This window comes from Erinaceus europaeus, chromosome X (genome assembly GCF_950295315.1).
Source record: "Erinaceus europaeus chromosome X, mEriEur2.1, whole genome shotgun sequence".
Lineage (NCBI taxonomy): Eukaryota > Metazoa > Chordata > Mammalia > Eulipotyphla > Erinaceidae > Erinaceus > Erinaceus europaeus.
In genome coordinates, this window is record NC_080185.1 from 30,293,603 (window position 1) to 30,319,577 (window position 25,975).

A 25,975-nucleotide genomic window follows, 5' to 3' on the forward strand; every position below is an offset into this window, starting at 1 on the left:
GCTGCTGTATGCACTGACCAACTGAGTTTTCTGTACACCATCCCTTCTCATTTACTATTAAACTCCTATCAGCAGAGGAGCTAGGTGCCCGTTGCTACTTCTCTAGGGGTACCCTGATTGTTCCTGGGATCCTAACTGGATAATCCCAGCCTGTTTTGGTATATTCATGCTATGTCCAAGTCCTGGTTCCTGAGATATGAATCAACCAGCACCTTGGAAATATTAAATAAGAATAGATGTCTATTGGCTAACTAACTATATGCCAGGTACTGCTTTAAGAGTTTTGCATGTATTCAAGCTTATGTGATTTTCACAACTGACTCTATCCAGAAGAGGAACCTACGGTCTGATAGGGTAAGACACTTGGCGATGATCATATATCTATCTATTGAAAAGTTCTGATGTGTTTTTCTATGCAAAAAATGTGTCACAACTTTTCCAAACAGCCCAGTACTAAATGGCAATGCTGGGATTGGAGCAGACTTCAATATAAATGATCTATATCACTTTGATGTGCTGTCTAAGTAATAACCTCATTTTCCCTCTGTTCACCACAAGCAAAAGGTAAGACAGCCATGTGTTTTTGCTCACCTCCCTCCTACTGAGTTCTAAGGAAGGAAGGAAATCATTTTCCATTCTGTCCATGATGCGCACAATATCTTCAAACACTTTCCGATACCTCCGTTCATCCACAACCTTCACCTGAAAGAAAATGAATCCTCTTTTCAGTCTTACATTTTCCTAGCTCAACTTCCTTGGAGATTACCTAAGAATCTACAACTGATCGTTACAGCAATCCTTTGCAAATAGACTGGTGCGAACAGTGTCTCAAACATTTTCTGATAATCTTGTTTCCTCCACAAGTTTCACCAGAAAGAAAACAGATTCTTATTTAGTCTGTGTGCTTTTGTCTCTCCGGGAGTTCCTTTTCTTTCTTTCTTTCTTTCTTTCTTTCTTTCTTTCTTTCTTTCTTTCTTTCTTTCTTTCTTTCTCTTTTTTTTTGAAGTTGATTATTTTTTTTCTGTAAGATTTTACTTACTTATTAATGAGGAAGATAGGAGGAGAGGACTGACTCAAGTAAAATTTAAAAATGCAGACGCTTTAGTCTAGCAATCATAATCTCTCATGGTTCAGCTCATACATTTACATTTTTTTTAACTCTAGGCCATTCTATGTCCACCCAAGTTTACAGCCACTGCAACAGATCCCATTACCAGCCCGCCCCCAGCAAATCTTCTGAAGTTAATTGGCCACTGAACAGTTGGTCTCTTCGTTAAACTCACGGATGACAGTAGTGGTAAAACTACACTGTGGTTTTTAAAGCCTCTAATCATATCCTTCCCAAGAGTCCAAACTATGGGGTGGTTACTTAATAAAATCAAAGTTTTGCTCGGTGTATTATAATCATTATGGCCCTTAATGGCACATCAAGAATAATGGAGGGGAAAAGCACCTGGTGCACCCATTTTAGAAAATGAAATGGCCAACAAAATTAGGGATTAAGAAGAAAAGTACGGAGTCGGGCAGCAGCGCAGCGGGATAAGTGCACATGGTGCAAAGCACAAGGACAGGTGTAAGGAGCCTGGTTCAAGCCCCCTCCCCGCCCCCCCCCCCGCTCCCCCTGCAGGGGGTTGCTTCACAGGTGGTGAAGCAGGTCTGCAGGTGTCTATCTTTTTCTCCCTCTCTCTATCTTCCCCTCCTCTCTCCATTTCTCTCTGTCTTATCCAACAACAATGACATCAATAACAACAACAATAATAACTACAACAGTAAAACAAGGGCAACAAAGGGGAATAAATAAATGTTTAAAAAAAGAAGAAAAGTATAAGGAACTAGGTTAGGTTTTTATGCTACAACATGGACAGGTGTCTAAGGCACTCCATTAAATTAAAAAAAAAAGCAACACACAGTGCTAAACCACTTATGATATTCAAACATCAACACACAAAGCAATCCTGTATTGTATATGGGTGAAAAGAAATGCATATGCAAAGGTCAAGACCTGCAAAGTTTAATACAATAGCCAGCAGTCGCTTAGGGGCATTTGAATTTAAATTAATTCAAATTATATAGAGTGGTGAATTCAGTTCTGGTAGCCCAAGTCACTTCAAAGTTCAATACCTACTGTACTATCATGATTATGTTTATAATCATAGAAAAAAAATCTATTGAATAGTGCTGATCTAGAGAGAGAGAAATTCCTAAAGGTAGTTGCCCAGGTGAGGGTTTGGGCAAAGATGGGAGTGAGGTTAACTGGGATCGAAAAACAGAAGAGGGGTTGAAGACCATGTCTAGTCTGTAAATATGATTTGCATTTTTTTGGAAAAAAGAAAACATTTTAAAAGTCCCATATAGTTTTAAAAGTATTAAAAACTGGTAAGTAGATGTTTATTACACACACACACACACACACACACACACACACACACCAGAAATGTGGCTGGATTAATTTGGGTAGTGTATTACAAATATTCTAAGGTTCTAAAAAAAATACAAATCTAAAAGCCACACATAGCTGAATAAACCAAAAAGATTAATGTTTTGATGAAAGATACCCTTTTGAAAACTGATTAAGAAAACTCAAAGGAAGAAAACAAAGAAGCCCACAGATACAAACTAGAAACTAGATGAGCTGAAAAGCAGCATCTGAAGGTATATCTAGCCAATACATTCTCTGGAACCATAGAATTATTATGGGGTGGTAGAAAAAGTACATTATAGCTTTGGGAGTTAAACAGATTTAAGATCTGAATCTCAGTTCTCTTTCTAGCTGACTGCACTTACAGACATTACTTAAATTCATTGGTTCTCTATTTGCTTTTGTGTCCTATGAGAAATATTTAACTCAGAGCATTGCTGTGAAGAGTAAATCAGATGTGGATAAACTGCCTAGCAGTGTCTCTGACACATGCTAGTTACTATTTGAGGAAGACTTGCTATTATTACTCATTATTATTTCAGAAGTACAAAATGGGTTAAGGAGATAGTTTAGTGGCAGATTAAAGGATCTGCATGCTTGAAGCCCTAGATTTGATTCCTGATACAGTATATGCCACTGGTGAGTGGTACTTGTCACTCTCAACATCAAAATTTAAAAAATATGTACCTTTAAAATTTTCAAAATGGACAAGACATGTCATGATTATCTCAATAACATTTAAAATCTACTCTAAGGCTAAGAACTAATTTTGTATATAAATGAAATGCCCTAAAGTAGGGTAAGGCACATGGTTGATACTTATTTAAGAAAATATTTTATTCTTTTTTTTAATAAACATACACAGAGAAAAATCTGTTCTATTATGCTTTTTTACATTTTCTGTATGTCTTAGACTCATCAGTGATCTTATACTTCATAAGCAGATCTCCATGCTATCCCTCTTCTACAGAGGAAGAAAGTGAGGTACACAGAAACTACATACACCTTCCACAGTTATACAGAGAATGGTGGAAATGAGAGGGAAATCTAAGATTAGCTAGGGAGTACATCCAAGCAAGCACTGCTCCATAGAGACTGAAATTTTATGTCTGAAAAACTAGAATATTTTTTTAATTACCTTTATTTATTGGATAGAGATAGCCAGAAATTGAAAGGAAAGGGGGAAATAGAGACGGAGAGAGAGACAGAGACACCTGCAGCCCTGCTTCACCACGTGTGAAGCTTTCCCCCTGCAGGTGGGGGACTAGGGGCTTGAACCAGGATCCTTGTGCATTGTAACATGTACTCAACCAGGTGCTCTACCACCTGGCCCCAAAAGTACAGTATTATAACTCTATTAGATATGATGAATTAAATCAACAGAATTATTAGATATTAGTTCTCCATACTAATAACAGCTAGAAAATAGGATCTGAAAAAAAAAGTCTACTCACAATAGAAATGTAACAGTAAGTGATTGACCCTCAGTCCAATACAGGATGCAAAACAAACAAACAAACAAAAAAACTTTGCTCCTGGATGGGAAGACTACACTACAGTAAGGCTGACAACATGCCTCGTAAGGAAATATACAAGTTTGGTTGTACCATGACTTGCCTGTGCCTTTGCTCTTACTGTCCGCAGTTCTCTGCTTGGAACCTCATTCCCAGTGCTTCACCTTCTTAGTATCTATCTGATGAAAAACTGCTCATCCTTAAAAAACAAAAATCTTAGCTTCTAGCTTGTCTCATGTAGACAGTCTTGCTTCTACAGCTAAAAGTTACTAGCCAACTACTATGCATCATGGGAAAAATCTGTGTCTCTGAAACACTCAGCAAGTCAAAACCCATCTGGACAGCATTTAAGAGAGTCAAAAAGGACTCCTCAATGCTGTAAATGATTATTTGGTTATGGAAACAGTTATGGCTTACTGAATTACAATGTGCTTTGAGTCTAAATAATGCTCTAAGAATAGACACAACACAAAAACAAATGAACAAACAAGTGTTTACCCCAATATTGAAGAGGGCACTAACAGGCTTGTGGTCACTGGTTTTTAGTTCCATGTGACTCCGATAATGAAGCTGATTAATATTTATTCCTCTCCAGAGAATTCGGTCACACCAGGCTGGAACTCGACATTTCCCACTGCAAATAAGGAAAGGAATTATAAAGAGAACATACCACACAAGAACATAATACCTACCACACTGGTTCAGTCCTCAGTTAGGTCCTCTTGTTATGTGCTTCTTCTTCCTTAATGATCTCAACTATTATCTTTCCTACTAAATCACAAGCTCTATAAATGAACTGTGTCTGCTTGACTGCCATGAATCCTCAGCCTCTAGCACAGCATGTGGTGTTCAATGAATAGTTACCTAATGAATGAGTAAGTGGTGTTTCAAGACTAGAATTATACTTTTAACAATATTTCCCTAGGAGGAAATATAATACTGCCTTCTTATGAAATCCTCCGAAGGCAGGGTTATACTCAGAACACTTCCTCTTTCTTTGCTTTATGAACTACAGTGCCACTTCATAAAAGAGATATGACTAATAAAACCTAAAAAAAAAATAGACTGGCCTTAATCTCTGGAGATGAGTAACAGTGCTACTCTCTCTCTCTCTCTCTGCCTCCAGGGTTATTGCTGGGGCTCAGTGCTGGCACTACGAATCCACTGCTCCTGGTGGTCATTTTTTTCCCATTTGGTAGGACAGAGAGAAATTGAGAGAGGAGGGGATGATAGAGCAGGAGAAAGAAAGAAATCTGCAGTCCTGCTTCACCGCTTGTCAAGTGTGTCCCCACCCCCCTGCAGGTGGGGAGAGAGAGGCTCAAACCGGGATTCTTGCGAGGGTCCTTGCATTCACTATTATGTGCAGTTAACCAGGTGTGCCACCACCTGGCCTTTGAGATAGCTATAACAGTTGCTAAGTTTAGTGTCTTTGAATAGATATGAATTATGACCTAAGCATGTGAGTACAACACAGAACACTAAGGGTTGAGGACAAGCCTACTGAAATAAGCAACACCTCAGACCCTAACTTCACTAGAGCCCTACCCCACTAGGGAAAGATAGAAACAGGCTGGGGGTATGGATCGACCTGTCAATCCTCATGTCCAGTGGAGAAGCAATTACAGAAGCCAGAACTTCCACCTTATGCACCCCATAAAGAATTCTGGTCCACGGGCTGAGAAGGTAACATGATGGTTATGCAAAAGACTTTCACACCTAAGGTTCAGGTATAAAGTCCCAGGTTGAATCCCCAGCATCACAATAAGCAAGAGCTGTGCAGTGTTCTAGTCTTTCTCTCCTTGTCTCTCTTTAATCTTTTTGTCTCATCAAAATAAAGTAACATATTCAAAAAGAAGAAAAAAGAATTTTGGTCCATATCAGAGGAGGAGAAATGATAGAAGATAACCAGACGGTTCTGAACTCCAATTCCAATGGTCAATAAATAGAGATAGAAATAGAACTAGAAATAATAGTCAACCCATATTTGTGACCCGGGGAGAACTACTGCAATTTCCAATAGAGGGAATGGGGATACAGAGCTGTGGTGGTAGGAACAGTGCAGAATTATGCCCGTTAACTCATAATTTTGTAAATCGATATTAAATCACTAATAAAAAAATAAAAATAACAAAATCTGAAAAGAAAATCTTTTTAAAAAATCAACATGTTTTGCACCTGATCCAGGTGACACTAATAAGCCCTTATCTGTAATTCTTTGGCTGACTCTTAAGTCTCGTGAATGCAAGAAACATGGCAAGTGCACAAAGATCTGTTGGTGCCACTTTGCATTTGCTGACCAGCTGCCTCAGAGCACAGACATGAGCTACTCCCTCCCCACACCACTGTGGTGATTTCTGAGTCTATGGAAACTGAACATGCCTAGGTATTCTTTGCTTTTGCAGGCATCCTGACTGAGCCAGTTAAGAAAGCACAAGAAACAAATACACAGAGAGCAGTAGGTGCTAAATGATTAGCAGGAATGTACTAACAGGGATACCTCACTGGGAGAAATGGGAAGTGAAAAGCCCTCCCCCCAGACAGTGGGTTTTAGCTTTCTCCCACAGTAGCAGAGGTCAGGCCCAAAGATTCTAATGTGTACCAGGTTTGAAAGCCACTGTGCTAAAAGTGTCTTTCAAGGCTCTCTGCTTTCATTTTCTGATAACCTGAGTTAAACGCTTGAGAAATTGTTCAAAACAGGGCAATAGGTAAGGAAAAGGGCAAGATTAGGAAAGCACAAATCTAAGAAGTTGGCCAAGGTGATATAAATCAGCCCATAAAATGTCCTTGACTTAGAAGCAATACGTTCCTAAAATAACCTTAACTTTGAGTACATGTGGATTTAAAACTCTTCTGCAATTGCACAGAGCCATTAGGCTTTTCTATCCTTTTATGAGATGGCTTAAAAAAGTGCCTTGTCCTTCCATTAATATGAAAGGACAGAAGATCAGATCTATTTCATAACAAGGTTCTCAATACTTTACCTGGAATCCCATCGGTCTGTTTTAGAGTCATACTTATAAGTGGGGGTGAATTTGATGTCGCCTTCCATGAAGTCAACAAAAGCTTTTTTCTGAGTACGCTGAATATTTAGCTAGAAACAGAAAGCAGTAAACACCATATAAGCAGGGTACTACCATCTTAATATAAGTGATTATTATATTGGTCAATCACTTTGAAATATCTAGTCCTGGAATCTTTGCAATAGTTACACTACATAAATGAAATATCTGGGCCAGGGAGTCACACAGCACTAGTGGCACAGGACTTGCATGTGAGAGGTTCTGGATTTGATCCCCAGCACCAATAGTTGGAATTGAGCAGTGCTCATATTTAAAAAAAAAGTAATTCTGTACCTTATGAATTAAATGTTGCCATTCTCATAGTATGTAAACCCATGCTCATATAGGATACTCATTATAAGTACATCACTAATTTTTAAAATTAATTTATTCCCTTTTGTTGCCCTTATTGTTTTATTGTTGTAGTTACTATTGATGTCGTTGTTGTTGGATAAGACAGAGAGAAATGGAGAGAGAAGGGGAAGACAGAGAGAGCGAGAGAAAGACAGACACCTGCAGGCCTGCTTCACCGCCTGTGAAGCGACTCCCCTGCAGGTGGGGAGCCGGGGGCTCAAACCAGGATCCTTAGGCCAGTCCGTGCACTTTGTGCCACCTTTGCTTAACCCGCTGTGCTACCGCCTGTCTCCTACTAATTTTTTATTATTATTACTGATAGTGGTTGGGATAAAATAGAAAATTAAAATCTAAATAATGGTAAGTTCAGGAGCTAGATGGAACAATTTCATTTTCTTTTTAAATGGCACATAGGTGCTGTCTTGGGGAATAGTTCAGCAGGTAGAGCATGGGACTTGCATGCCTGAGACTCCTGGTTTGATTTCCAGTGCCATATGTAATGGAGTGGCACTCTGGCTTTTCTCATATGAATCTCAGTATCTCTCTCACTCCCTCTCCCATATATATATATATATGTATATATATATATATATGTATATGTATATATATATGTATAATCAAATTTAAAAATAAATCTTTTTAAAAATAACTTAAATGTTGAAAAGACTAATTTTAAAATTCAACAGTTTGACAATTCCAAATTCCAGTGATAATTACAGATCATTCTGAAAGTCACTGTCCCTCAAATATTTTACAGAATTATTTAAGACAGAATTTTTTCCAACTATACCCCATCTGGAGGCAAGATAGAGAAAAAATGCAAAAAAAAAAAATAGCCAATCCACCTCAATACAAAAGAAAAAGGCAACAGATTCATTGCATAACCCAACCTATTGTAAAGCACTAGAATTTGGACTATGGGAAGGCCAGAAAGGCTTACATAAACACAGACATTCAAATCGAGTTGAGACCACTGCTTCCTTTATACAAAGCATTCATCTTCAGCAGCTATTATCCAGATGCTGAAGTAAAAATCCAAGTCATGTGCCAGGTTCTGAAGCAATTTGGCAGAAAACCAGGCCACCGAATATCAAGTTTTATATAAACATTATTGAATTAATGCTTTTACCACAGGTTTTAGTATTATCCACCAATTAGCCCGAACTTCTCAGTCAGCTCCTAACTGACCACAGTCTTGACTATTTCTCACAGATAAGCCCTGTCCATGCTTCCCCTGCCCCTCTCCAGGCTCCCCCTTTACCTCCAAACTTGCTGTGACTGCCAAGCAATCATACAAGCAGCTTTCCCTGTTCTATCTGCCAAACCACATCAACATAGCCAAGGGCCCACTTCCTCCAGGAAGTGTAGTCCAATTAACCCCACCCATTCTCCAACTTGAGTATACAAAAATCTCTCAAATCTCTTCTTGATAAAAACTTAATCAATAAATCCTGGTGTTATTTTTACTTACTAAAGCTATTTCCCTCCTCCCACTAAAGGACCTAATGAAACCACCATAAATGGTGTGTCTTCCCTCGTTATCCCTCCTCACACTGATTCCCCAAGACCAGAAGAGCTTTTCATCTATTTCTAGAGCCAGACACACCTCCAAGGCACTTTCTCACAAGGCTGACACTCTTATCTGCTATCTAGGAAAACACCCATTAAGTGAAAATGTACTTACCTGGTCAAATTTCAAGAGTCTCTGAAGGTCATTCTTGCTAATAAGACTCTTTACTTCATTGGCATCAGGCATGCAAAGTCTATAATTCAAATCTCCCAACCAGATCACAACACTGAGGATCAGGAAATATATACGAACAGAAGTAGTAAAAGTCAGCATAGAAATCAATCAGAGAAGAAAATGAGTTAGATAATTGACATGGATCCATTTATCATCTGACAAGGGAGTTGAGCTATAATTATTGGGGGAGGGGGCAGTACTGTCAGTTGACTTTACTGGAGGGACACTGGTAGTTTGGTGGTGGGTGTGGGGTGATGATATACATTTGAAGATGTGTGGAACTGGACTCTTAAATTGTATACAGTCGGGGGGCCAGGTGGTAGTGCAGCAGGTAAAGCACACATGGTGTGAATCGCAAGGAGTGGCATAAGGATCCTGGTTCAAACCCCTGACACCCCACCTGCAAGTGCAGGTGTCTGTCTTTCTCTCCCCATATTTCCCTCCTCTCTTGTTTTCTCTCTGTCCTATCCAACAAAAACAGCAATAAAGATCACAACAACAACAATAACAGGGCAACAAAATGGGAAAAATGGCCTCCAGGAGCAGTGGATTTGTAGTACAGGCACCGAGCCCCAGCAGTAACCCTGGAGGCAAAATAAACAAATAAAAATGTCTATAGTCTTGTAAACCAGCACTACCTTGATCAAAATAATCAGTTTTAGAAGGTGGTTCTCCTTCTGTAAAGAACACAACTGGGGAGTCAGGCGGTAGCACAGCAGGTTAAGCACAGGCGGTGCAAAGCACAAGGCCCGGTTCGAGCCCCCAGCTCCCCACCTGAAGGGGAGTCATTTCACAGGCAGTGAAGCAGGTCTGCAGCTGTCTGTCTTTCTTTCCCCCGTCTTCCGCTCCTTTCTTGATTCCTCCCTGTCCTATCCAACAACAACGACATCAACAACTACAACAATAAAACAAGGGCAACAAAAGGGAATATTTAAAAAAAAAAGAAAAGAAAAGAACAAAACTGACGAATACAGAGTAAGTAGGGGATTCAGAAGCCAAGGAGTTAACTGCCTAAGAAGCATGCAGCTTATTTTCAGGACTAACTTCAAAATCTTGCCTGGCTGCCTGCCAGGTCTCAAGAGGAGAGATAATCTGAATGCTTTCTGCCTCTCTGAGCCCTGACATTCTGCAGGCTCTCTGCTAATGTCTGCACAATCTGAGAACAGCTCTCCCAGGCAGAGCCCACTAGAAGAGTAAGTCCAGGCTCTTCTCTGGGACCAATCTGTCTACCCATGCCCCAGATGCACAGTCGAAGTCCCAGGCAGGAAGGAAAATGACCGGCTCCCAATCATGACAACAGACTCCTAGGTAAGCTGAGAGTCTTACCAGGGGAGCTGTTGAAACTACCACGCCAGAATGAATGCAGCTGCAAGCTATCTCCAGCTCTGTGTGGGTCACCTGGCCAACTTTAAGCACAACATACAGTTTCTGGAATCCTGAGGAACTGAATTTACAGAGTAACTTTATGACATTACCACTGTGAAACAATTCCATATCATCCTAATTGCTGAGACAATACAGAGGCCGGCCAATATCACTACCCTCCCCCTAGTCTTTCCTCAATTATTCTGTTCTCAATTGATTCGAATACCCCTAAAATCTTTTCTTCCTACTAGTTCCAATCTCAAAACAACTGATTCATATCACATCACCTTCTCTGAATTTTAATTAATAGTGATAGCATAATTTCTTTTAAAAATATATTTTATTTTAATAAGAGAGAGAGGCAGAGAAAGAGAGAGAGAGAGAGTCAGACAGACAGACAGACACTGACTCCAGAGCACTGTTCAGCTCTGGTCTATGTTGATGTGGGGGACTGAATATCTGGGAATTTGGAGCCTCAGGCATGAAAATCTTTTTGCAAAACCATCATGCTGTCTCCCCACCCAATATTTCTTTTTTTTTTTTTTTGCCTCCAGGGTTATTGCTGGGGCTCGGTGCCTGCACCACAAATCCACTGCTCCTGGAAGCCATTTCACCCCCCCATTGCCCTTGTTGTTTTATCGTTGTGGTTATTATTATTGTTGTTGTTGATGATGTCATTGTAGTTGGATAGGAAAGAGAGAAATGGAGAGAGGAAGGGAAGACAGAGGGGGAGAGAAAAACAGACACCTGCAGACCTGCTTCATCACTTGTGAAACGACCCCCCTGCAGGTGGGGAGCCGGGGGCTCAAACAGGGATCCTTACGCTGGTCCTTGAGCTTTGTGCCATGTGCGCTTAACCCGCTGCCCTACTGCCCTCCCCTCCCCCAATATTTCTTTAAATATCTTTAAATTTTCTTTAAGAATTATTTACTTATTTATTTAGAAAAAGGAGGAGGAAGAGGGGACCAGAGCACTTGCTCAGGCATAAAGTGGGACTGAGGATTGAACCTGCAGCCTCTGGGGTCTCAGTTATGTGAGCTGGTGCTCTAGCTGGCCGGGTTATCTCCCCAACCAATTAGTAAAACCTCTTCACAACTAAACTTACCATTTTTTGCCATCCAATCCATTCCATAACTGATTGCTTCTATCCTTATTAAGTCTCACTTTTACTGATCTATCAGTAATAGCTGATTGATCCCATGGTGTTTTTACTACCCCCTTCTGTTGCTGTTGCTAGGGGTTCATTGCTCCAGGTCTTTTAGAGAGGCATAGAGATGGGGAGAAGACACCACAGCACCAAAGCTTCCTTCAATGCAATGGAGGCAATACTCAAACTTGAGCCCTATGCATGGCAAAGCAGGCATGCAGGCATGAGCCATTTGAGTAGTCAAGAAAGTCATGATGCATTTTTGCATAGAAAAATACATTATGGGGAAGAGGTAGATAGCATAATGATTATGCAAACAGATTCTCATGCCTGAGGATCCTAAGTCCCAGGTTCAATCCCATGCACCACCACAAACCAGAGCTGGTAAAACAAATAAGCAAGCAAGCAAACAAACAAAAAAGAAAGAAAAGATGTCATGAATTTTCCAACAGCCCAATACTTTGCCACCTTTATCTTTAATGATTCATAGCCATTAAGAAATGTTGTCGAGCCAAAAGTAAATAATTAAATAAAACAACACATAGTGCAGATCTATAGATCTGGGCTTAGAAACAGACCCATAATAAACTGAATAAACAAGTTTTTTTATAACACTACGGGTATTCTAAGTATGGTGGAGTGCTTTGGTGTCTCTTTCCTCCATCTCTTTTATTTTTTAAATATTATTTATCTATTTATTTATTATTGGATAGAGACAGAGAGAAATTGAGAGGGGAGGAGGGAGATCGAGAGGGAAAGAGACAGAGAGACACATGCAGCCCTGCTTCACTACTCATGAAGCTTTCCCTGCTACAGGTGGAGACCAGGGACTTGAACCTGGGTCCTTGCACACTGTAACATGTGCACTTAACCAGGTGCTCCACCACCTGCCCCCCATCTCTCTTGAAATATATAATAGAATAAAAATTAAGGAAGCATTTTCATGGTATTCCACATGCATAAAGCCTGGGTCAGTTCCCTACACATCATGAAAAATTAAAATCAATAACAAGTGTGTGTACATGTACATGGCACCTAGAACACTATTCGAAAGAACAGAACGCACATCACAAATCAAAATTCTCCTAGTAGTTGTATCTAAAAGTGGAAGACACAAGTGAAAAAATCATTCACAATAAATTTCACTTAACATATCCAAATCACTTTTTAAACGTGCAAGTGACTTAAGCCCTCTTTTCTGTGATCCCCAACTCCCAAGGACAACCCCCTCAGTCTTCCAAATTCGCTTCACAGCTTCCCAGTTTTCATCACACTTAGCATCTTCTCAGCCCCCACTGCCCAAAGGCTACAGGTGACTTAAACACTCACTCATGTTTCATGATGTTCAGCTGTGGGAGGGTCTGATTTGGGACCACAAAACTCATTCGTGCACAGATGTCCTTATAATCTTGATTCCTTCTCTCAAAGTCTTCTACATGAGCGGCCAGGTGGGAGTTGACAATGCAGAAGGTAGTGTTGTGAAATACAAACCTCACAGCTACCCCACCTTTGTTTCCCTGTTAGCAAGAGAAATCATTTGTAGTTAGCACAGGTAGCTCTAGTGACTGAACCTGGCACAGACACAAATAATGAGTTCGTTTCCAGAGGAACTCACCATTTTCCCCATGATTCCAGTTCCAACTGTTTCTGTAGCAACATCACGGATGTATCGCCACTGATCCTTTCTGGCAAATATCAGGAGCATCATCCCAACAAGACGGACTAGTTGAACCTGTGAGTTCCAGGGAATTATCAATGGTTTTGCTAATACCGTTTAGCACACAGCTAGCTTTCCATAACTAGTTTTGCTACTAATTTCCATAATGGTTCTCAAATCTGAATCCAAATGTTCCAATTTCCCAGTGGAACCCTTATGAAGAGAAAACAAAATTTCTCTGGGGAAGTTCTTATATGGTTCTGACCAATAAGAGTAAAATCTTTGGGAACAAGAAGTAGACTCAGCTCTAGATGCATTGTTTAGCTTACCAAGAGAAGCGAGCATTTACAAAATATCAAATAATAAACATAAAACCTCTACTCTAGCTTATCTCAGTTCCTCTCCTTCCTGGTTATACATTTTATTTATTTTTTTATTTTAATTATTATTGGATAGAGACAGAGAAATTGAGAGAGGAGGAAGTTATAGAGAGGTAGAGAGACCTTTTTCACAACTTGTGAAGCTTTGCGCTGCAGGTGAGGACCGGGGCCCCCTATTTAGAAATTTCCTAAGAAACTTAAATTTATAAAATAGCACTCCTTTTAATTTTATCTTTAACCTGAAAACCAGAGCTATATGTATGTCTGAAATATGGGGATTGAACTGGGGTATTTGGAGCTTCAGGCATGAAAGTCATTTGCATAAAGTTACATTATGCTATCTCCCTTGCCTGCATAGAATTCTATCTTTAAAAAAGTTATTAGTGACTTAATATTTATTTACAAAGCTGTAAGGTAACAAGAGTATAATTCTGCACTGTTCCCACCACAAGAGTTCTGTGTCCCCATTCTCTCCAGTAGAGGCTACAGTAGTTCTCTGAAGCTTGCAGATAAGGTTGCAGATATGGATTGACTATTATTTCTATAAGTTTGTGTGTGTGTGTGTGTGTGTGTGTGTGTGTGTGTGTGTGTATGTGTGAACATGCTTTTTTTTTTTCTGTGATCTTGCCTTCTCATCCTTTCTTCCTTTTTTCCTCTTCTCTCTCTGGGTCCTGATGCAATTGGGTTTCAGAGCCCTCTGGTCATCTTCCCCTATCATTTCTCTCCCTCTGGGAGTATGGACTAAAATTCTTTATAGGGAGCACAAGATGGGAGTTCTGGCTTCTGTAATTGCTTCTCTGATGAATATGGGCATTGACAGGCCAATCCATACCGCTAGCCTGTTTCTATCTTTCTTTAGTGGTAGAATTCCATTTTCAGGAATTCTACTACCAACACAACTTTTAGAAGATTCAGTGAAAAGTACTCAGATGATTCTTTTTGTGTAATATTTTTATCAGTAATTTAACAGTTTTATAAAATCAAAAGATTTCAGAGGTATACCCATGCATTGTAAGTCAGCACACCATCCACCAAAGTTCTAAGCCCACCCTATAAGCATCACAGTTCAGATTCCTTTTAAAAGGCTTAGAATGGTAGCCCTGTAATAAAAATAACTTAGTGGTAACTTCTATCATGGACCTTCTAAAGACCAACAAATTAGCCGACCTTGCTAAAGTCAACTCACTCTTGACTTACAAGCAAGTTTAGAACTCATTTAAATGCCACAACACTTCTAGTCTCACTCTGACCCAAAGCATACTCTATGCACTCATCACATGCTTCAAAGGGCTTTTCTGTAAAGCATCCAGTTCTTAACATGCCAATGAACACTCACAGTCTTAAAAATCTTGCTGCATGAATCAGTTACCTCATATGTACTTATTTTATGTTAATTATTGTTTATGAGAATAACATTCTTTCATTTCCTTCTAAAAGCTACCTAAGCAATGAAAATATAGGATCAAAAATGAAGGAAGGAAAATTTTCTAGGAAACAGAATGAATTAGTTTGGCTGATTCCAGTATTGTACATGGGAAAGAATTCAGTTAAACTGTTTTTTTTTTTTTTTGGAACAAGTTATAGATAACCAAGTACCTTCTAGTGGTCTAGTGAGTTCTATTTGACTATGTATTTTAAAAAAAGAACTAAATGAGGCTTACTTTCTTATACTTGACTTTGGAATGCAAACCCCTCTCCACAGCCATGGACCATTCCTGTTCCTTAACAGATTCAAAATAGAAAAAGGCTTCTGTGCTCAAGTCCAGCTCTTGGAATCTGAGAAAGCAAGATAATGTGACATCTGTACATATCCTATGATTATCACTGACTACCTCCTGTCCCATTTTCTGAGAGATTAAGGGAAAAAAAGGAATGAGTGTGAGGTAAATTATATAGAACTGCTCTATTGACTCAGGTCAATCATTAAACGCAATTAGCTTTCTTTGCAGAAGACTCCCCACCAGTATATTCCTAGGATATATAAATGTAAACAATAAAATTTCATAATAGATAACAGTAGAGTTTTGCCTTTTGTTTCTGTTTGCTTTTACCAGAGCACTGCTCAGCTCTAGTTTATGGTGGTGCCAGGGATTAAACCTGAGACTTTAGAGTCTCAGGCATGAAAGTTGTCTTGCATTATACTATCTCCCTGGCCTGAGTTTTGCTTTTATACCCTAGGAATTCTCACTGTCAGGCCTGACCTTAAGGGTCAGTTGCTATCATATGAAGAATGTCATTTTCTAAGGGTTTTTAGATGCTTTGTTAGAGCATTGTAGGGATCTACTCCTTTCTGCTTTCACAAGTTTGACATACAAGTTAACCAAGTGTCTACATTAGGGTTCTTTCCTTTCTTTTTCTTTTTTTTTTTTACTATAGAGGTTTAAAACAGGAAAGCAAAATGTCATGTAAATTAACACCAAACATGTATCTGAAAGGAAATTCTAGATGTGTTCTTTACCCAATGCAGTAGATATCAGGAGGATTCGGGTCACAGTCCAGCCAAGGTTCTAACCCACTATCAGGAGACTGGCCATTCACGTTCCAAGTTCCAACAAAAAATCTAATGTGTAATACCAAAAAACATAATTTGAAAACAAATGTCAAGTATGAACCAATGGAAGTTCTTTCACCATGTCTACACAAGGGTATGTTCACAATAAGCCACTGTAACTTCTGAAAGTGTTTTGCTACGTACATAAGAAATACTTGTCTTCTTTTTCTAAGGCAGTAAGCATATTTTCTCTAATTTTTACCTTAGGTGAACCTAAAGAAAGGAACAAAGTCTCTACTTAAAAACAAACAAACAAAAAAAAACCAGTTAATTGCTTTACCCTATTGCCGTTCAATTAAACTCCATCTACATTCACATTTGAAAGGAGTGTTTGTGGGTGGAAAAGAGGTATCTTCGTGCTGTGTGTCTAAATAACATGGTTAACTGCTCCATAAGGAGTTGTAGTTGAATCTCATTTCCCAAAGGATTATAAGGACATCTGTGTAGGAAATTCTGTTGAGGCAGATATAATATTAAGGAGGAAAGCAGAAGGGAAAACTCATGACTACTTTAACTGTTTACATACAAATATAAGCATCATGGGAATAGGAGAAAACCGGAAGGTTGAGTATAGGGATATAGTTATGACTAAATAGACTAAAAGAGGCATAATGGGATAGCAAATGGGACTGGAATCTTGGACTAGAAGAGGACATGCTGTTCATAAGTAACAAAGACAAGTGTTGTTGCCTTGCATATGGGGGTACAAGCCACATCACACCATACATACTTAGTTCAGAAAAGAGAATATGAACTAGTAAAGGGGAAATGACAAATATGAGAGGAAAGAATCCACGAGAGAACTTCAATGAAGAGGAACAGAGTGAAAAGGTCTTTAGTTCAGCTACCAAAGTAATTAAGTTAATGATCTGGTGATGTTCGACTTAAATTTTCTAATATAGAAAGAAAAAAATAAATCAGGTCAGGCAGAAAAGTATACTTGCTTATGGAATGTGCTGGAACAATTCTCTAGTGAATGTGACCCTGATTTAGTTCTCAAAGAGTGGACTGAAACATTAATAGATATGGTATCATTTGTCATTAGAAAACCTAAAGTAAAGAGTATCATTTACATTACGTGAGGGTATGTGTGCCATTGGCCAGCATATTGTGTTTTAGTTTCTGACTTAAAAGAATACCTTGGATGCAAGAGGCCATTTTCTGCTATTCATAATAACTTTTAGCCTCATTCCTAAGAGGGTCTGACCTGAAACTCTGAATGTTGACATATTCTTTCTCGCGTTTTGCCAGGATATGTTTGATGAGGCCCTCCCGCTGCCCAGATTGGGTGTTTGGTACAAAGAGCTTCCTCATGGTGTTGGTCACTTTGGGTTGTTCCTTGTTAGAGGTTTCTTTTTCACGTGGAAGCCTAGCAAATAAATGAGGAAATCGAAAGCATAAGTGCTTAAAACAGAAAATTCTCCTACAAGGGAACTATGCTTCAAAATAAGACTTACATTCTATTCGTGGAAGGGGGTGGGGGTGGAGGTTCCCGATGAATCCCTGTAGGCTGATTCTGTGAATTTATTCTCTTGTCCAAATTTATAGACGAAAAGTTATCCTCAAATCCAAGAAGTCCTAAGGAGCATAGAACCCGGTGTCCAGGGCAGGGGGTTGGGAGGAGAAGAAGACATTCAACATATCTAGGATAGAGTGGGCCTTGTTTTGATCAGTGGTTTTTTTTTTTTTTTCATTTGATCACTTTTTATCAGTGGCATTGCCAATCAGGAAGGTATCATATAAGTGATAATTTAAATTGGGGGAGGCAGCACATTTGTCCTTGAAACACAGACATATCAACATGAACAATACTGAGTTACATTAATTTGGAAACAAAATAATAAATGCTAATGTTTATTGAAAACAGCACAACATCTAAGTGATAGTAAGGGATCGTATCATCATCTCACTTAATGGTTACAGAGACTCTCAACAAGTAGAGACTATTAAGAATCTTCCCATCTTGAGGGGCCAGGTGGAGGTGCACCCAGTATAGTGCATATGTTACGACGATGCACAAGGATGTGGGTTCAAGTCCCAGGTCCCTACCTGTATGGGGGGCAGCTTCACAAGTGGTGAAGCAGTGTTGCAGGTGTCCTTCTCCCTCTCTGTCTTCCTCATCCCTCTCGATTTCTATCTCTACTCAGTAAATAAATAAATAAAATATTTCTATGTATAAAAAAGAAGAATCTTCACATATTGGGGGTAAAAAAAAGAAAAGAAAGAAAGAAAGCTTAGAATAGCAGAGTAACTTGACCACAGTCACATAAATGATAAGTCACAAAACTGGGTGAGATTCAAACAAGACCGTCTGGCGCTGAAGTGTGCTCCTTCTTATCCCTCTAGCTGGCTCCTGAAGTACTAACATGCCATGGAAAAGATCTGAACACTAGTCAATGAACATGGCCTCCACAAAACCGCTGAAGATAAAACTCCAAAGCAGAAGATGTCTCATAGTGACATCATTACACCGCTATCTTATCTCCCATTCAGACAAAAATCTACTGACTCTGAAACCAAGGGGAAAGAAAAGATCCTAGCCACTAGCGAAAAATCAAACTTTTCAGTACCTGAAAAAACAGAAGGTTTCTCCTTAGTGTCTAATTTCTGGTACCAGTTGGATGAATCCTTTTGCTCTGGAACAAGAAGTTGGGACTGAGCTGGAGAAATAAAGGCCACGGTCAGAAACTGGGGAGCTCTTATTTAAGGGGAATGTACCAAAAGTCATTCACTCAGCACTCTTTAAAATGTGGTGGCCAGCACCATTCTTAAATGGGAAAGAAGAGCCATGGAAGGGAAGAAACTTAAGAACATGAGGGTAGCCTTGGGATCTCCTGAGGAAAAGGATTACAGTGTGTGGTAAACTGTCCATATCATGTCACTGAAAAGCATGGAAAGTGGCTCCGGGGCCTTAGAGCTAAATATATGTGTTCCCTTACCTGGCTCTGGGGTCATTCCTGAAGAGAAAACATCATCTACCAAAGCACAAGGGTGGGGTTTTGTGCTAAAAAAAAAAAGGCCACTTGCTACTATATCAACAAGTGAGAAGTTCACTCCCATTCAACTAGTAGAAAGCAAACTGCTGAGTTACCATCCTGAGCAGCAAGGACTTCTGAGAGGAACTTCAAACAGTGTTCCTCATCAGGGATTTCAAAGCGGCGCTCTCTGATCCAGTCCCCTTGAACCCGAATTTTACAGCCACCTAAAAACAAACAAACAAAAACTTGAAAGCCAAATACAGATAGCTATGGAATATGTTTTCTTGGAACCATATTTGTATTTTTTAATTTATTTTTAGATAGAAACTGAGAGATAAAGGGGAGATAGGAAGGGGAGAGAAAGAGGGGGTGTGGACGGTGGTGCACTGGGTTAAGTGTACATAATACAAAATGCAAAGAGCTGCAAAAGGATTGAGCCCCTGGCTCCCCACCTATGTGTGTATATGGGGGGGGGTTCACCTCATAAGCGGTGAAGCAGTTCTGTAGATGTCTATCTATCTCTCCCTCTCTACCTTCCCTTCCCCCTCTCAATTTCTCTCTCTTATCAAAAAAAAAAAAATGGTCACAGGAGCAGTGGATTCACAGTGCAGGCATCGAGCCCCAGCGATAACCCTGGAGGCAAAAATAAACAGAGAAAGGGAGAGGGAGAGGGAGAGGGAGAGGGAGAGGGAGAGGGAGAGAGAGATGGAGAGAGCTGCAGTACTGCTTCATCAATTGTGAACCACCACCACCCCCAGGTGACCAGGGGCTTAAACTTAAGCCCAGGTCCTTGTGGACTGTGGCATATGCACTTTACTGGGTTTACCAAGACCCAGTCCCTCATATTTGTAACTTAATCAGTTTAAACAGAGAGGGTTGGGAGTTGAGCAGTGCAAGGACCGGTGTGAGAATCCTGGTTTGAGCCCTGGGCTTCCTACCTGCAGGCGGGTCACTTCACAGGTGGTGAAGCAGGTCTGCAAGTGTCTATCTTTCTCTCTCCCTCTCTGTCTTCCCCTCCTCTCTCCATTTCTCTCTGTCCTATCTAACAATGATGACATCAATAACAGCAATAATAATAACTACAACAACAATAAAAAAAGTTTTAAAAAAATTTAAAAAGAGGGTCAAGATCACAACTATGCCAGATCTCTAACTTAGGAAGTATGACTACCAGACATAAGGATTTCGTGTGGTGGCGATAGACAGAGAAAGTAAAAGAGGTGCTAACAAACCGCCAATGGGCATTGTAATATGGGGATGGAATACCTACTGAAATTACACACAGACTAAAGACATAGACCCCTACCTGCTGATATATCTCACAGATGTCAATGCAGGAACCTCCACATTTTTGCAAGAGATCAGTACCCCATCCACTTTCCTCTTATTGTCTAGCTAGAAATGTCTATCGTTTCAAATCCAGATCATACAATAAGACTATCTGAAGCAAGAAGGGAATAAAAAAAGATGCATAGTTTGTTCCCAGACTGTATCTAGGCAATTGTATTTATAAACTAAATTTAAAATAAAAGGAAATAATACCAGGGTTGGTTTGAATCGTTCTGAAAAGAATCTATACCCCATTAAGTGAAGTGAAAAATGCATGTTTTAATTCTGCAAAAAAAAATAATAACATATCTAGGAGTTCTCTTTTAAGTACAACCAATTAAAAAATAAGCTTAATTAGAAGCAAAGTTCAGGGGCCAGGTGGTAGCTCATCTGGCGGAGCTTACACATTACCATGTATGAGGACTCAGGTCCAAGCTTCTGATACCCAACTGCAGGGTCGAAGCTTTGTTTAACAGTGCTACAGGTGTCTATTATTAATTCTTAAGATTTTTTAAATATTTATTTATTCCCTTTTGGTGCCCTTGTAGTTATTATTGTTGTTGTTGTTGGATAGGTCAGAGAGAAATGGAGAAAGGAGGGGGAGACCGAGAGGGGGAGAGAAAGATAGTCACCTGTAGTCCTACTTCACCACTTGTGAAAGCGACTCTCCTGCAGGTGGGGAGCTAGGGGCTCAAACCGGGATCCTTATGCCGGTCCTTGCACTTTGCGCCACATGTGCTTAAGCTGCTGTGCTACTGCCCAACTCCCACAAGTGTCTATTATTATCTCTGCATCTCTCTTTCTCTCTCTCTGTCACACACACAATTTCTATTCAACAGAAAGAAAAAGAAATAAAAATAAAAATGATCACTGGGAGCAGTGGAATTATGTAGACACTGAGCCCCAACTATCACCATAGTGGCAAAGAAAAAAGAAGGAGAAGAAAAGAGGAAGCAGCAGCAGCAAAAGCAGCATCAAAGTTACCTAGGCCTTTAGTTTCATATGTAACAAACTTCATTTTTTCCCAATGCCCTACAATAATCTTCTGTCTCACTTATTTATATTTTTATTTTAACTGTCTTATTACACATATTGCTCTTTCATGTCTCCTAGAAACCATAAGTTCCTTGAGATCACTGGTTCTTCAGTACAGCACTTTCAAGGGTCTCTCTGGATTGTATGGGAAGGAGGGGCTTCTAAGAACTAAGAACTTTTGAAAGTTCTATTTTTTTTCTACCAAAGCACTGCTCAATTCTGGCTTATGGTAGTTCTGGGAACTGAGTCTAGGACCTTGGAGCCTCAGGTATGAATGTCTTTTTGTATAACCACTTTGCTATCTTCCCTGCCCAAGACTTTGAAAGTTAAGACTGGGAAAATTCTGGGAAAACTGGGGTAGTTAGCTCTTTCAGCAACAAGGAAATGACTAAACAGACAAAAGCCATTCACGAAATGACTGATAAAGCAGACTCCTTCATACCTGCAAATAACAAAGGGATGGAAAATGAAATGAAAAATGCTAGTTTTCTATGGCAGAAATTCAATTATGAACTCTTGGCTCTTTATTTCCTTTGTATTTTGAAATTTCCATCTTTACAGATTTAGTTATCAGAAGAAGATGAGATGGAACTATAATATAATAAAAAAGGAGTCCAAGTGGACCAGGGGTAAGAAAATTAATGAGGGCACCACTGTAAGGAGAGGGGAAAAAAAAGAAGAGGCATAAATGAAGAATGCCCATTATGAGCAGTCTTAAAGATACTGAGAAAAACTCCTTCAGGGTACAAGTAGTCCTTTCTCAGATAATTTATATTAAAAGTAGTCAAAAATACAAAAAAATTCAACCTAATCTTGGAAGTTCTAGTCACAGCAAGGAGACAAGAAATGAAATAAAAGGGATTGGAATAAAAGAAGACAAAGGATCACTATTTGCAGATGGCATGAAAGTACACATGGAAAGCCCTAAAAAAAATCCAGTAAAAAAAAAACTCATAGACATCACTAGGTAATATAGTAAATTAACAGGCTACAAAATTCATATACAGAAATACACAACATTATTCTATGCAAGTAATAGACTATAAGAGGAAGAAATGAGTAAAGCAACTCTACTTAAAATAGCATCCAAAAATAAATAAAATAGCATCAAAATTATTAGATATCTAGGAATAAATTCAACCAAGGAAATAAAAGATGTATATGTTTAAAACTATGAATCAGGCTAGGGAGACAGCATAATGGTTATGCACGGACTTTTATGCCTGAGGCACTTCATACTAAGTGCACTTAACGTGGTGTGCCACTGCCCAGCCCCCATCTCAGCTTTATTTAGAACCATAAAAGATCAAGAATCACCAAACTAATCCTGAAGAAATAATAACAAAAATGGAGGCATCATATTCCCAGACTTACAACTATATTATAAGATAATAGTAATCAAAACTGTGTAATGCTAGAACAAAAATAGATTTTCATATTAATGGAATAGAATTGAAAGCCTACAAATAAGCCCTCACATTTACAAACTGTTACTCTATGACAAAAGGACCCAGGACATTAGATGGAGAATTTTTTTTTTTTTTTTTTTACAAATGGTGTTAGGGAAACTGGGTTGGTCACATACAGAAGAGTAAAACAGGACCAACACAATTCACCATTCACAAAAGTAAACTCAGAATGGGTCAAATACTTAGATGTTAGACCAGACACCATAAAATACACAAAAGCAAACATTATAGAACACTGCATGATGTCGTAGAAATGTCTTTGGAGATTCGAGCCCAATAGCAAGGAAAACTCAATCAAAAATAGAACACTGGAACTACATCAAACTGAAAATTGTCTTCACAGCAAATGAACCATCACCAAAACAGAGAGGCACCCTACAAAATGTGAAAAGATATTTACATGTCATAAATCAGACAAGGATTAGTGACCAAGATATAGAAATAACTCAGCCTAAAAGCCCATCGATAGATAACTGGGTAGGTATATACTCCATGGATTGCTACTCTGCAATCAAAAAAGATGATACTATGTCCTTTGGGACAAAATGGATGGAACTGGAGGTGACTATCTGCTTAGCAAAATGAGAGATAAAAGAAAACTACCAGTTGCTTTTTCCCATATGAAAGCTATAGAACTGAAACATATGAACTTGAAGAGAAAAAAAAAAACAATCTCTAAGATTTGTGAGCACTATGACAGGTAACCTTGCGTGGGGGGGAGGTATAGAACTTGGTGATGGGTATGATATGGAACTATACCCTGTAATCCTTCAATCATGCAAATCATTGTTAGTCACAAAAATAATTTTTTAAAAATGGATAAAAAAAGAACTTGTGAAAACTCAGCAGCAAGAAAGTAGTCCCATTAAGAAATGGGGGGGGGGGGTCGGGCGGTAGCACGGTAGGTTAAGCGCACGTGGCACAAAGCACAAGGACCGGCATGGGGTTCCCGGTTCGAGCCCCCGGCTCCCCACCTGCAGGGGAGTCCCTTCACAGGTGGTGAAGCAGGTCTGCAGGTGTCTATCTTTCTCTCCCCCTCTCTGTCTTCCCCTCCTCTCTCTATTTCTCTCTGTCCTATCTAACAACAACAACATCAATAACAACAATAATAACTACAACAACAATAAAAAAGGGCAACAAAAGGGAAAATAAATAATTTAAATAAATAATTTAAAAAACATTAATCCCCAATAAAGAAATTAAAAAAAAAAGAAATGGGGGGAAGAGCTGAAAAGACACAGAAGATATTCAGATGACCAACAGGCATATGAAAAAAATGTTCAAGATTACTAACCATCAGAGAAATGCAGAGTAAGGTAACACTAAGATAATTCCTCACCCCTGTGAAAATGACCTACATCAAAGAGCACAGAAGTAAGTGCTGGTGAGAAATAAATCTTTCTACACTGTTGGCGGGAATGCAAATTTACTCAGAGCCTATAGAAAGCAGTTCGGATATTCGTGAAAACATTAAGAATGGACTTCTGCTAGGAATTTTTCCAAATAACACACAAGAACACTTACTTGAAGAGATCTATGCACACCCCTGTTTGTGGCAGAGCTATTTGTAATAATCACCATTTGGATTCACCTGGGACTAGGTGAATCTGGGACTAGGACTAAGCTAAGACATATGGGTGCATCTTCACCAGGAAGTAATAGCCAATGTTTGGAAACAACCCAAGTGCTCAACAACTGATGAGTGGTTAAAGAAGTTGTGGCATATACACACGATGGAATATTATATAACTATAACAAATAACAACATTATCATGTGAGTGAAATAAACCAAAAGAAGAAGAAACACTGGATGATCTCACAGATGGATTTAAGACATACAGCAAATGGCAATATAGAGTGATACTTCTATGGATTGTAGTCTACTGAAGCAGAATTGGGAACTCAGAAAGGGGAAGTTTAGTGTTAAGGCCTTATGGTGGAACAGGGTGACAGGTGGAGAGCAATATGTACTGATACCTATCTTTGGGAAGTATTGAAATGTACTCTTGTGACAGTCCTGTAAATCACCACTCAGTCAATAAAGTGATACTGCAGTTAAAAAAATACCCAAAAAAGGGCTAAAAATCAAAATACATAAATAGCTCACCAAAACTCAGCAGCAGCAACAACAAAAAAACAAATGACCCCATCCAAAAGTGGGGAGAAGATATGAATAGCATATTCGCCAGAGATCCAAAAGGCCAACAGACATACAAAACATGCTCCAAGTAATTGATTGTTAGAGAAATGCAAATAAAGACAATGAGATGCCACTTCACTCCTGTGAGAATGTATAGCAGAAAGTATAGTAACAACAAACGCTGGAGAGATTGTGAGGTGTAAATGGACCCTCCTGCACTGCTGGTGGGAATGCAAATTGGTCCAATCCCTGTGGAGAGCAGTCTGGAGAACTCTTAGAAGGCTAGAAATGGACCAGCCCTTAGGACCTAGCAATTCCTTTCCTGGGAATATATCCTAAGGAATCGAACACATCCATTCAAAAGGATCTATGATTACTTATGTTGATAGCACAATTGTAATAGCCAAAACCTAGAAGCAATATAGGTGCCCAACAACAGATGAGTGGCTAAGAAAGTTATAATATATATACACACACACACAGTGGAATAATACTCAGCTATTAAGAATGCTGATTTGAAGGAATCAAGTTAAGTGAAGTAAGTGAGAAAGAGAAGGATGAATATGGGATAATCTCACTCATGGACAGATGTTGAGAAGTAAGAACAGAAAGGGGAAACATAATGTAGAGCCTGAACTGGGTTTGGTGTGTTGTACCAAAGTAAAGGACTCTGGGTGGGTTGGGGAGTATTCAGGTTCTGGTGCAGGATGGTGGAGGAGGACCTAGGTTGGGAGAGAGTATTTTGAGGGAAACTGAGAAATTTTACACATGTACCAATAGTTGTATCTACTGTAAACCATTAATCCCCCCAATAATATATATATAAACAGTACC

The 25,975-nt window shown here is 39.3% G+C and overlaps 1 protein-coding gene across 5 annotated transcripts in view; it reads right to left on the minus strand.

Moving 5' to 3' along the window:
• The window catches only part of OCRL (OCRL inositol polyphosphate-5-phosphatase), a 67,948-nt gene that overhangs the window by 20,322 nt on the left and 21,651 nt on the right, over window positions 1–25,975 (minus strand). For all 5 annotated transcript variants that reach the window (XM_060183621.1, XM_060183619.1, XM_060183618.1 and 2 more), the window contains 12 exons: window positions 19,282–19,392; window positions 18,761–18,850; window positions 17,648–17,768; window positions 17,398–17,559; window positions 16,098–16,199; window positions 15,301–15,415; window positions 13,218–13,334; window positions 12,932–13,119; window positions 9,031–9,142; window positions 6,915–7,024; window positions 4,432–4,567; window positions 592–702 (listed from right to left, as the gene is read on the minus strand). In XM_060183621.1, the coding sequence (XP_060039604.1) occupies window positions 592–702; window positions 4,432–4,567; window positions 6,915–7,024; window positions 9,031–9,142; window positions 12,932–13,119; window positions 13,218–13,334; window positions 15,301–15,415; window positions 16,098–16,199; window positions 17,398–17,559; window positions 17,648–17,649 (1,155 nt within the window). In that variant the 5' untranslated portion in view covers window positions 17,650–17,768; window positions 18,761–18,850; window positions 19,282–19,392. The remainder of the gene's footprint in view (window positions 1–591; window positions 703–4,431; window positions 4,568–6,914; window positions 7,025–9,030; window positions 9,143–12,931; window positions 13,120–13,217; window positions 13,335–15,300; window positions 15,416–16,097; window positions 16,200–17,397; window positions 17,560–17,647; window positions 17,769–18,760; window positions 18,851–19,281; window positions 19,393–25,975) is intronic.